This window comes from Mustelus asterias, chromosome 5 (assembly GCF_964213995.1).
Source record: "Mustelus asterias chromosome 5, sMusAst1.hap1.1, whole genome shotgun sequence".
Lineage (NCBI taxonomy): Eukaryota > Metazoa > Chordata > Chondrichthyes > Carcharhiniformes > Triakidae > Mustelus > Mustelus asterias.
In genome coordinates this window covers 137,587,824-137,601,092 of record NC_135805.1, presented here as the reverse complement: position 1 = coordinate 137,601,092, position 13,269 = coordinate 137,587,824, and the positions used below count along the sequence as shown (strand labels likewise).

The following is a 13,269-nucleotide window of genomic DNA, read 5'->3' as shown; positions in this document are numbered from 1 at the left end:
AAATAAACTTTGTACAAATCACAAGATAGCCACTTACTCCATGGATCGACTCCAATCTCCTACATGCTCAGACTCACTATACCAGCAAAACTGAAGCCAGTGGGAATGAGGGGAAAACTCTCCACTGATTGGCATCATGCCTAGCACAAAGAAAGATGGTTGTTGGTGGCAAATCATCTCAGTTCCAATATATCACTGCAGGAGTTCCTCAGCCCAACCATCTTCAGCTGCTTCATCAATGACCTTCCCTCTAGCATGCCAGAAGTGGGAATTTCACAGATGATTTCACGAGGCTCAGCAGCATTTGCAACTTGTCAGATACTGAAGTAGTCCATGTCCATATGCAGTAAAACCTGGACAACATTCAGGTTTGGGCTGATAAGTGGCAAGCAACACCCATGCCACAAAAGTGTCAGGAAATTATTATCCCAAACAAGAGAGAATCTAATCATCGTCCCATGACATCCAATGACGTTACCAGTATCAAAATCCTTGATCAGAAACTGAACTAGCCATATAAATATTGTGGCTACAAGAGCAGGTCAGAAACCGGAAATTCTGCAGCAAGTAACTCATCTCCTAAGTTCCTAAACACTGTCCACCATCTACAAACAAGGCAGGATTACGTTGAAGTACTTCCCACTTGCCTAGATGAGTGCAGCTCCAACAATATCCAAGAAGTTCGATACCATCCAGGGCAAAGTCTGCTTGATTGGTATGTTATTCACAATCTTAAGTATTCACTCCTTCCATCACCGACAGTGCCAGCAGTGTGTATCATATACAAGATGTATTGCAACAACTCATCAAGGCTCCTTTGACAGAACTTTCCAAACCCACAGCTTCCACCACTTAGAAGTCAAAGGCAGCAGATGCAGGTGTTGCCCACAACCTACAATTTCCCTTCAAGTTGCATATCATCCTGACTTGGAACTATATCGCCGTTCCTTCACTGTTGCTGGGTCTAAATTCTGGAACCTCCCCCCACTTCCTAACAGCACTGTAGGTACAGCACGTGGACCGCAACGGTTTCAAGAAGTTGGCTCAAGACAATTAAGGATGAGCAACAAATGCTGGTAAGCCAGTGATACCCACATCTTGCGAAAGAATGAGTGTTCAACCCCAGCAGAGTAATTGCAGCAAAATAAATACGTGACAGAGTGGAAAGTGGGGAGGCAAACAAGGATTTCAAATACATCTTTGTTTTCAAGTGCTGGATTGGAATATTTTAGAACACAATCGGCCAATATATGTCTGGATAATTTATATTTCCAATCCTATTCCTGGAGAGGAACTTACAAACATTATTTCCAACTAATGGTCCTGGATTGTGCAGATGCCAAAGTTCAGTGCATCCATAAAAAAACTCTCGTCTTCTGAGGCCACGTGTGTGGTTCAAGTGCAGGAGACCCACTAATATGTTAAGAGGACCAGAATAAAGCTGATTACTGGTATTTGCAGTGCAGCACTGAGGCCAAACCCACAACTGCGTTTCCAATAAAATGCTCACGGCCAAAATGATCTGCAGAAATGCACACAATCAAATATGAAAGGGAACTGGTTTTACAACAGCATAGTTAAATAAGTGCCAACGGTGACGTGAAAACCCAAAGCAGTGGAAACACCAATAAACGTTACTAAATACAAGGCGGGAAGAATACATGGTGATTCCTTACAATTGAACACACTCAAGCAGATGCTGTTATCTCAACAGGAGTTGATAACCAAGTGTGTGAAAGGAACCAGTGATAAAGACAAAGGAACCAGTGACAAAGACACAAAGTATATCGTAAACTGAGTGAGTTAATGTTGACGTAATGTTTCAGCTATGCATACCTGATGTTTTCACACTTGCATTCACTGGTCTTGCAGCTGCAGCGACCATCTGCTCTCGCCGTGTATCTTGGTAGCTCATCTTACTGATGTATTCAATTGCAGCCTCTATGCTGCGGCTGTTAGTCTGCTTGAGAGCTCGTACTACCATGTCCTAGAAATGATCAAATGCAGTTGGTGAAGAACACATTGCATCTAAAACTCTTTGGGTGATTTTATCAATACATTTTTAAAAATGTATCCATGGATTTAAGAAATAAAAAGTCTAAGTATATTAAAACAGTCAACAGTAGCAATCAAGATTCTTTTAAATAACTGGTGTTTGCCCTCGTATTCTTGCCACCTGGAGACCAAAACTACAGCATTGTCTCTCTTTCTGGTCACCGTACTTTAGGAAGACTATGAGGGCCCTTGAGAGGATGCCAAGGAGATTTACCAGAATGGCTCCTGGATTAAGGTTTTAGCGACAAGGTTAGGTTCAAGAAGCTGGGATTGTTCCATTTGGATCAAAGGATATTGATGGGAGGTTTAAAAGAGGTGTCCAAGAGATGACGGGTTTAAATGAGGCAGACAAAGAAAAACTGATGCTACAAGGACTGGGGGGTGGGAGGCAGATTTATGATTGGGAAAGAGATGCGGGGGGAAGAATGTTTTTACGCGGTAAGTGGTAATAACCTAGAACTCACTGTCTATGAGGGTGATGGAAGCAAAGATGGTTAATGATTTCAAAGGGAAATTAGATGTAGTTAAGGGAAATAAATTTGCAGGACCACACTGGGGAAGGGGAGTAACAGAACTACAGAGAGTTGCACAGACTTGATGGGCTGAATGGCCTTTTGTGCTGTAATGATGCTATGAACTCCTGCTTGGTCATGATTAGATATAGTCAGTGTTGCATCCAGTGTTGATTTCTCTCAATCGCTTAAGCTTGCTCTCCACTTCATTTTCTTGCAGTGTGTAAAGCCTTGCTATTACCTGTATTGAATTTCACCCACCACTGGTTCTACCCACTTACAAACACTTCGATTCTTTGTTAATTCCTTAGCTGTTTCACAAGGATTTACTGCCCCTAGTTTAGTTATCAACTGAAAATGTGATCAACTTGTGCTTCTGAATCCAGATCAGTGAGGTAAGTGAGAAAAAAAAGAACCAACTTCTTCACCAACAATGCTTTCTTATGCAGCCACATTCTTGTGGAACTTTGATGAAGCTTTGTGGAATGTTAAGTATTTGATACAAGGGGATTTCCCAATGTCATAGAAATCATAGAAACCCTACAGTGCAGAAGGAGGCCATTCGGCCCATCGAGTCTGCACCAACCACAATCCCACCCAGGCCCTACCCCCACATATTTTACCCGCTAAACCCTCTAACCTATGCATCCCAGGACTCTAAGGGGCAATTTTTTTTTAACCTGGCCAATCAACCTAACCCGCACATCTTTGGACTGTGGGAGGAAACCGGAGCACCCGGAGGAAACCCACGCAGACACGAGGAGAATGTGCAAACTCCACACAGACAGTGACCCGAGCCGGGAATCGAACCCGGGACCCTGGAGCTGTGAAGCAGCAGTGCTAACCACTGTGCTACCGTGCCGCCCATGTCCGTGCAGGACATCTCCTCCTCGGAATGCCGACATCGATCAGACAGGTTCTGCCAATTCTGACTTTAAAAGATACCTGAGTGAAAGTAATGCAAAGGGAAAACGGGGGAGATTTCTGTAATGTGTTTAGATAAAGTATGTTTTAAATGAACAAGGAGTAAGGCAGTACTGGAACCAGTCCTAGGAAATGAACAAGTAGGACCTGGAAGTATGCCAAACATGTAAAAAAAAATCACTGACCATAACATACTAATGAAATGAAAATTGAAAAAAATAAAGGGCTGGAAAGTCAGTCTGGAAAAAGCTATTTCAATTCAATAAAAATAACTAATCCAGATAAAATTCAACTGAAAATTTAGCCAAGTATGCACAAAAAATCGGAACTGTTCCAACAGGGGATGATTAGGTAGAGATTATCTGGAGTTCCTTAGATTAGTACAGAAATTAAGCTGAGGTTTGAAAATACTAACAAAGAAAATCAAGCAGAGTATACAAAATTAAAGCATGGATTAATCTACAATAGCCAAGAGATTTTGTGGATGGTGAAAGGTTAAGACGGTAAGAAAGAAAAGAGAAACTGTTTCTTCTGGGTGGGGAAACACCAAAACAAGAGCACAGAATCTTAAAAAATGAAACATAGGACATTTAGGAGTGAAATTAGGAAGCACATTTTCCACAGGAAGGGGAGTGGAAATATGTAACTCTCTCTTCGAGAAGCTCTGAAAAGTGGGTCAATTGAAATGGTCACGGCCATGATTGATAGATCTTGGTTGAATGAGGGTATCAAGCAATATGGATCAAATCCAGATAAGACACAAAAACAGAGTCATTATCTATAGAATAGAATCCCTACAGTACAAAAGGAGGCCATTCAGCCCATCGAGTCTGTACCTACCATAATCTCACTCAGGCCCTATTCCCGTTAACCCACATATTTATCCTGCTAATCCCTCTGACACTGGGATCAATTTACCATGGCCAATCAACCTAACCCGCACATCTTTGGACTGTGGGAGAAAACCGGAGCACCTGGACGAAACTCACGCAAATATGGGGAGAAAATGCAAACTCCACACAGAGTGTGACCCAAGGCATGAATTGAGGCTGGGTCTCTGGTGCTGTGAGGCAGCGGTGCTAACCACTGTGCTGATGCATGGTAATTGCATGGTAGAACAAGCTCAAGAGCTGAATAGCCTCCTCCTGCTCTATGTTCTTAATACAAAACAGTAGTTCAATGAGTTGAAGCAATGATGAAGCAACTGCGCTTCATAATTTTTGAACTAAAGGCAATGTTAACTAACCTTGATAAGTTTTTTTAAAAATTCCTCTGATGAGCACTCAGTGCTCAGGAATTCAACAATCTATAGTTCCATTCAATGTTCAGTAAGTTACAAATTTACAGGCAGTAGATATTCTAACGGTTCAACATCACGTCATTCTCTTCCCCTCTCTCTCTCTCTCGTCAACTTGCAAGTTTTTGAACCCTGCCTGTTGATTGTGATTAACTTTAGGTGCCACACACAGACAGAGCTTTTTGAAAAGGATTCAACCTCGCATCACTATCCCCAGAAGAACATATAGATCGTCCATCCTCATCTTTAAATCACCTCAACCTTTGAAGCACCGGGACTACCAAATTCAGACTGAAGCCAGCCAAGTCACCAACCTCCACAAACTGTATACCCCTTCGTTTTACTGGATTTTAACTTCCTTTATCTATCATTCTCCACTCTGTAATTCATGTGAGAGAGAGTGTGCATAGTTTATTATTTTTCTTAGATCAAGTTAAGGACAATAAAAGCTATCCTTGGTTAAAACTCTAGACGACTTGCCTGATCATGTATAGAGTATATAAACACTCTCAGATTGGCAAGCATATCCATTGAAACCAAAGAAAAACCTGGTGTGGTCAAACAAGGATAGGGAAAAGATGGGAGCCAACCCTCCTAACCTAGTTGTAACATTATAGTAAGAAGTTTAACAACACCAGGTTAAAGTCCAACAGGTTTATTTGGTAGCAAAAGCCACACAAGCTTTCGAGGCTCTAAGCCCCTTCTTCAGGTGAGTCCTCGAAAGCTTGTGTGGCTTTTGCTACCAAATAAACCTGTTGGACTTTAACCTGGTGTTGTTAAACTTCTTACTGTGTTTACCCCAGTCCAACGCCGGCATCTCCACATCATGTGTAACATTATACACAAGGTGACAGTTTTAAAAAGCATTCAGACAGTTTCATAGGTAAGATGGATTTAGAGGGATACGGGCCAAACGCAGGCAATTGGGTCTAGCTTAATGGTAAACAAAAGGGCAGCATGGACAAGTTGGGCTGAAGGGCCTGTTTCCATGGTATAAACCTCTATGACTCTGACTATGCTGAACAAAGTGGTATTTACCCTTTCTCTTGTAGGCCATATACATTAATGTCCCAGCTCTCATCCATCTTTGCCTGGCTAAACGCCAAGATCACTTTGCTTCCATTATAAACAGACTTCCCCAAAAAAAGGATCGAGATAAAGACCAACCGTTGCTCACACCTTCAGCTGTATCAAGCATTAGTTTGCTAAGTGACCAAAGTTACCAACTTGAATGAGACCAATACCTCCCAAGTTAGCCAGGGGTGACCATTCGCAACAACTTCTTGTCTGTTCTGCCAATCCTCAATGCTTTGAATGAAACTCATTCTAGCATTGAGGATGCAAAAAGCACTGGTTGCAATGAGTTCTAATCACCTCATAATCCAAAATGACTCGCCAAATCTTAAGTGAAACAAACACTTTCGAGGGTTAAAAATAATCTCAAAACGTTACAAAAAGCCAACACTATTTTATGCCTTTTTACAATTGACTCAAAATTATAAAACAAGCTTTGCAATTGAACACAGAAGATCAGAGCAGAAGGAGGCCATTTGGCCCTTCGACTCAGCTCCGCCATTCATCACGATCATGGCTGATCGTCCAACTCAATAGCCTAATCCTGCTTTCTCCCCATAACCTTTGATCCCATTTGCCCCAAGTGCTATATCCAGCCACCTCAATGTTTTGGCATCAACTATTTCCTGTGGTAATGAATTCCACAGGCCCACCACTTTTTGGGTGAGGAAATGTCTCCCCACCTCCCTCCTAAATAATCTAACCTGAATCCTCAGACTGTGACCTCTGGTTCTGGACTCCCCCACCATCGGGAACATCCTCCCTGCATCTACCCTGTCTAGTCCTGTTAGAATTCTATAAGTCTCTGTGAGATCCCCCCTCATTCGTCTGAACTCCAGCAAAAACAATCCTAACCTAGTCAATCTCTCCTCGTACATCAGTCCCGCCATCCCCGGAATCAGCCTGGTAAACCTTTGCTGCACTCCCTCAAGAGCCAGAACATCCTTCCTCAGAAAAGGAGACCAAAACTGCACACACTACTCTAGATGTGGCCTCACTAGGGCCCTGTATAATTGCAACAACACATCCCTGTTCCTGTACTCAAAACCTCTCGCAATGAAAGCCAACATACCATTTGTCTTCTTTACCACATGCTTACCTTCAATGACTGGTGCACAAGGACACCCAGGTTCCACTGCACACACCCCTCTCCCAATTTACAGCCAGATAGCAATCTGTCTTCTCGTTTTTGCTTCCAAAGTGAATAATCTCAAATTTATCCAAATTATACTGCATCTGCCATTGATTTGCCCACTCACCTAATCTGTCCAGATCATTCAGAAGGATCTCTGCACCCTCGTCACAGTTCACCCTCCCACCCAACCTTATTGTAGACAGATAGAAAAGAAACGGGCTATACAAATGCGAGGTGATTCATTTTGGTAGGACAAATTTAAATGTGGATTACAGGGTCAAAGGTAGGGTTCTGAAGAATGTGGAGGAACAGAGAGATCTTGGGGTTCATATCCATAGATCTCTGAAGGTTGCCACTCAAGTGGATAGAGCCGTGAAGAAGGCCTATAGTGTGTTGGCGTTCATTAACAGGGGGTTTGAGTTTAAGAGCCGTGGGGTTATGCTGCAACTGTACAGGACCTTGGTGAGACCGCATTTGGAATATTGTGTGCAGTTCTGGTCACCTCACTACAAGAAGTATGTGGAGACACTGGAATGAGTGCAGAGGAGATTTACCAGGATGCTGCCTGGTTTGGAGGGTAGGTCTTATGAGGAAAGGTTGAGGGAACTTGGGCTTTTCTCTTTGGAGCGGAGGAGGTTGAGAGGAGACTTGATAGAGGTTTATAAGATGATGAGGGGGATAGATAGAGTGAACGTTCAAAGACTATTTCCTCGGGTGAATGGAGCGGTAACTAGGGGGCATAACTATAGGGTTCATGGTGGGAGATATAGGAAGGATGTCCGAGGTAGGTTTTTTACTCAAGAGAATGGTTGGGGTGTGGAATGGACTGCCTGCAGGGATAGTGGAGTCAGAACCTTTAGGAACATTTAAGAAGCTATTGGATAGGCACATGGAGTACTTCGGGATGATAGGGAGAAAATAGCTTGATCTGGGTTTCAGACAAAGCTCGGCACAACATCGTGGGCCGAAGGGCCTGTTCTGTGCTGTACTGTTCTATGTTCTATATAAGATTGGCAGACTCTGCGAGGGTTTTTGTTTAATCAACGTAGATGTAGAAGTCACTTTCTCAATGGGGAGCAAGTTTGTTAGTAATTGTAATGAGGTGTTTTAAATACTTTGTAGTTTTAAAGGTACATGTAATACCTTTAAATAGTCCATGCATATAAACATATCTTCTATACATTTTTAGAAATTAAACAAAGAAACTTTGATGCACAGTTAGAGTGCCCCTTTGATACCAAATATATGTTAGATACATTCCTTTAAAGCACCCAACTGTTGGAATCACAAGGCCATAAATGAGACTTAATTGCCTCACCAGACACCTTATCAGAAACTGATACAAGAGTGAGTTTTAATGAAGCTGCCTTCACAGTTTCTACTCAAAACAGAGTCAGAAAGATATTAATGTCTTAGCCAGTGAAACAGTTATGGTGGGGGACTTAGTGGGAACTGACAAGAATTAATGGTAACATAATGATAACCCTTGAAACTGTAGGTAGTGATAAAAAAGCTCAGTCATTGAATTGATAAGCAATATATACACATGTTTCATTATGTTGGCAAAAAACAAAACTTATCAGGGCTACAATTGGGAAGTATGTTGACGGCAAGATGAGTTGACCACATCTCTTAAAAATTCAGTTAACTTCACTGACAAGGCCAGAAAATACTAATGGCTTTTGTAAGACCCCTTTACCAATTAAAGGATGCCCATGTGAGACTGTTTTAGTGAAGATGCTTTGTGAGGCTGCTATCAAAAATAGAGACATGATGTCTGACTTGGAGACTGGAGGACAGGCTTAGGGAAGATATATTGGGGTATCATGATCTCATAGATTAGGGCGGTTCAGTGTTTTTTCTATTGGAGCAATACTTAATGTAATTTGTAACACTTTTCATTGGATTGTGTCCAACTGACTGTGAGCTGCAGAATTGTATAAACCAGGATGATTTTCTTTGGCCGTTTGGGTGATGTCTCGAATCATTGTGCCGAGAACCAACCCCCTTGCTAGCAAGTAAAATAAAGACAATCTGTCGGTTAAGTATCTTGTGTTAAAGTGTGTTTGTGTTAAAGTCAAACTCGGAAGTCGCGATTTCGACAGTATCATCTGCAAACTTTGAGATGTTACATTTTGTTCCCTCATCCAAATGATTTATATTGTGAATAGCTGGGGTCCCAGCACCGATCCCTATGGCACCCCATTAGTTATTGTATACCAATTTGAAAAGAACCCACTAATTCCTACTCTTTGTTTCCTCTCTGCCAACCAGTTTTCTATCCATCTCAATACACTTCCCCCAATCCCATGCTCTTTAATCTTGCACGATAATCTCTTGTGCAGGACTTTGTCAAACGCTTTCTGAAAGTCCAAATATACTACATCTGATTTCCCCTCGTCAACTCTACTAGTTACATCTTCAAAGAATTCCAACAGATTTGTCAAGCATGATTTCCTCTTCATAAATCCATGCTGACTCTGTCTGATCCTGCCACTGCTTTCTAAATACGCTGCTATAAAGTTCTTGATAATGAATTCGAGAATTTTCCTCACGGCCGATGTTAAGCTTACTGGTCTATAATTCCCTTTTTTCTCTCTACCTTCCTTTTTGAATATTGGAGTGACATTAGCTACCCTCCAATCTACAGGGACTGTTCCAGAGTCTATAGAATTCTGGAAGATGACCACCAAAAACATTCCATCAATGATCACAAAGACCAGCCTAGTTCCTGGTTAAATGTGTATTCAGGATGTTTCACACTTGGGGATATATGCTGTTTACTGACAAACGGGGGCAAAACATGACCTCCTACCACCTTAAGCAGCAGAGGTAATTAAATAATCAACTTATCAGCATACCTTCATTAAAAGCTGCTTGTAAGGGCTGTTAACATTTTGAACTGGAACAACTAGGAGTGCTAACAGCACTCAAACATGCATCGGGGAACACTCCCTGGAGGAAATGATCTTATTCCACCAACAGGAGAGAAAAACGTTCTGTCGCTAGAATGAACCTGCACAAGGACCACTCCAACCTTCTTGTGAAGGCAGGACAGTGGTAGAGTTAATTACTGACTCACTTGCCCAGAACTACAACACATTAAAAACAATGTAAACAGTGAAAATGGATTCTGGATGTTGCAGCAGCAATTTTTACTGTGACTAGATGGGTCATTGGAGAATGCAACTTCCATGATCTGCTGTTCCTATTTAATTTTTTTGATAATGCAGCTTCAAGCAAATTCCATTGGATGTTAGAAACACACGATTTCTGGGCCTCTGGCACAACAGCTTTGCCTTCAAGTACCCGGATGGCCCTGGTGCCAAAAGACATTTATATTAAAAATGCGATGCAACTGCAGCAGTACTGCAGTCTGCAATGAATGACATTCATCTAACACAAATGTATCCTTTATTAACATTTTGCAGCAATCATACTCTGAGAGGACATAGTGGGAAAATCTTGCTTCAACGGTATGTTTAATGGGCAATTAATTTGCATTTGCTAGAAATTCTCCAAAATAATGGGGAGGTCAAGAGTGAGCTGCCGCTTCAGGCAAGCAAACAGTGGAGGGTATAAATCGACCAACAGGATTCACAATGTATGGCACATCTCTGAATTTCCTGCACTTACTGGCCAGTTGGCATTTAATAATGCATGCATTGTTAACATGTCGTTCTAAAGACTTAGCACTTTGGCGAACTTTAACATGGAATTTAGCAATCTGTAAGGAATTTGCAATATAGCTTGCATTGCAGCCTAAGTGGATTGAATCCATGGTGTTCCATTGAAATAGATCTCACCTCATCAAACCCTGCAGTTACCAAATCCTGTAACATCTGCTTGTTTACATCGGCGGATCCACGGACTGATGAACTGTACTCATTTGAAAATGGCAACAAGGAATTCCGGATCTCCTGCAGGGCTTTTTGGTAAGTTACGAATTTAAGAGCATTCCGACCCTGTTGTCTTGAATCTTCAGTGCCCAATTTCATCATACTTTGATCAGTGCTCCCAGCATCTCCTGATGGTTTGGGTAAATGCCTGAGACTCTCTCGGATTTCCTGCAACATCTGGCGGCTACTCCCAGAAAAGTTGCTGGCAGGGAATGTTTTTGGCCTCATTTGTCTATGTCCATCAGGCTTCTCTCCCCTCTTCATGAAGGTGTCAGAAAAAACCAACCACTCTTGGCTCATTTACATAAGTGAAATTCCAGCAGGTTACAGACGGCCTTGGGCTTGTGTGTCAGATATCTGAGACTCTCAACTGCAAGTTTGTGTATTTGCACGATCCAGTTATCTGTAACAAAAAAAGTGCATTAAATGATACAATTTAACCCAGAAATAAAATTATCACACAAACGCTTACCATATAAGGCAGTAACTATCTGAATTAAAAACTTTAATACAGAACCAAAAAGCACATTTCCATAAAGAAATAAATCACAATCCATAACTACCATGAATTTTTGCTTCTTTGGAGAAAGTATTTCATGTTTTAAGATATCTCAAAGAATAACCTGCCTAATATTGCCACATATACTTTCTAGCAATGAATCTTATATTACAATTGGAGCAGAAATGTTGGTTCGTTTTTTCCCCCTGTGAAACCCAAGGAACTGAAGCTAAGTGAAGCCTGTGTTCGCTCCCCAGGATTAACTAATATAGCATAGGTCGGGGACTCAAGGTTCAGTACTACACCAACAGGGAAACAATTCTGCACTAGGCAATTCACCACTCATAATATATCATGAAATTAATACACAGAATGGTTAGGAAATCAAGAATAATTTCCCAGTTTCGCAAATGCACCATCTGACTGGGGATAGGATGGTCTTTATAAATAAACTACATAAGCTGACCTTTTCGTTAGTGATACTTTTCCAACACACTAGCTACAATTAATGTGAAACCACAAAGATTTAAGAACTGGGTTATCATGGAAGAAGAATTTCAAATGCAAAAACAATATTATTCCACCTTGAACATCCAATAATCTAATAGGCTCCTCAACATTTATCGCTGTTCACCATATCTATACGTGCTGCATAACATATGGGAAGTCACCACATGCAAACATGTTAACACAAAATAGAGTTTCCACTGTTCTTTAACTTTATCAGGGAATAGGAGGCCCACTTACTTCTCACATACTGCAATACCTACCAAAAAGTACTCTCATTCAGGATCATTAGGATTTGACTAGTATTTCAGTGCTTTTATTACAAGGCTTTTGTCAGTATCACATACATCATGCTATGAAATATGGATTGTTATCTGCAAATCCAATTGCACTTAAAGGTACATTTTTTGCAAGCTGTGTACAAAGCGAAGTAGGCAACATTCATACAGTTGTTCAAATAATGTAAGTTTATTGCTTTTTCCAAATCTTTGGAAAAATGGTTTAAGGTTAGTTTCACATTAAACACTGATTCAGACTTGTATGTCTGTCACTGAGGAACAGCACCAGGGACCTGGGTTCGATTCCCCGCTTGGATCACTATCTGTGCGGAGTCTGCACGTTGTGTCTGCATGGGTTTCCTCCCACAGTCCGAAAGACGTGGTTAGATGCATTGGCCATACTAAATTCTCTCTGGGTACCCGAACAGGCGCCGGAGTGTGACGACTAGGGGATTTTCACAGTAACTTCATTGCAGTGTTAATATAAGCTTACTTGTGTCACTAAGAAATAAACTTTAAAAAGTGTGGTAGTTGTGATTGTTCTCAGAGCAAAGAAAGTGAGAAAGATTTGTTTCCATTGGCAAGAGAAATGGCAACCAGAAGACAAAGATGTGAAATAATTCACAAAAGAACCGGAGGGTGAAATAGGGTGTGATTTACAGAGATACGATCATCTGGAACGTGTTGCCTGAAATGATAACTTTCAAAAGGGCAAATTCATGAAAGGGAAATATCTGTAGAGCTGTGGGATGGGCAGGAGCTGGGAGTGATTAGTACAGTAACATTGGTTTGTTAATTCAAAGGGACCAAACTGCTGCCCCAGGTAATCCATACTCTGGCTGTTTACAGCACACCCAAGCTCTAGGCACCCGACCTGCAGTTGGAAACCGGGCCCTGGTATTTTGGAGTGGGAGACTTGGCCTGGGCCCCGGGCCCGCGGTGGGAGGCCGGACCTCGGGCCTGCGGTGGGAGGCCTGGGCCCCGGGCCCGCGGTGAGAGGCCTGGGCCCCGGGGTGGGAGACTGGGCCTCAGTCCCTTCCTCACGATCCCACCTTTAGGCCCTACGGCCATTTTAGGCTCCGATCTTCT

The 13,269-nt window shown here is 41.9% G+C and overlaps 1 protein-coding gene across 2 annotated transcripts in view; it reads right to left on the bottom strand.

Annotated features, from left to right (window-relative positions):
- The window catches only part of lats1 (large tumor suppressor kinase 1), a 40,286-nt gene that overhangs the window by 26,801 nt on the left and 216 nt on the right, over positions 1–13,269 (bottom strand). Inside the window, exons 1-3 of one of the 2 annotated variants that reach the window (XM_078213337.1) lie at positions 12,674–12,693; positions 10,804–11,299; positions 1,837–1,987 (exon numbers count right to left, since the gene is read on the bottom strand). In XM_078213337.1, the coding sequence (XP_078069463.1) occupies positions 1,837–1,987; positions 10,804–11,196 (544 nt within the window). In that variant the 5' untranslated portion in view covers positions 11,197–11,299; positions 12,674–12,693. Of the gene's footprint in view, positions 1–1,836; positions 1,988–10,803; positions 11,300–12,673; positions 12,694–13,269 lie in introns of those variants that run through there. The other variant, XM_078213335.1, reaches the window with a different exon arrangement.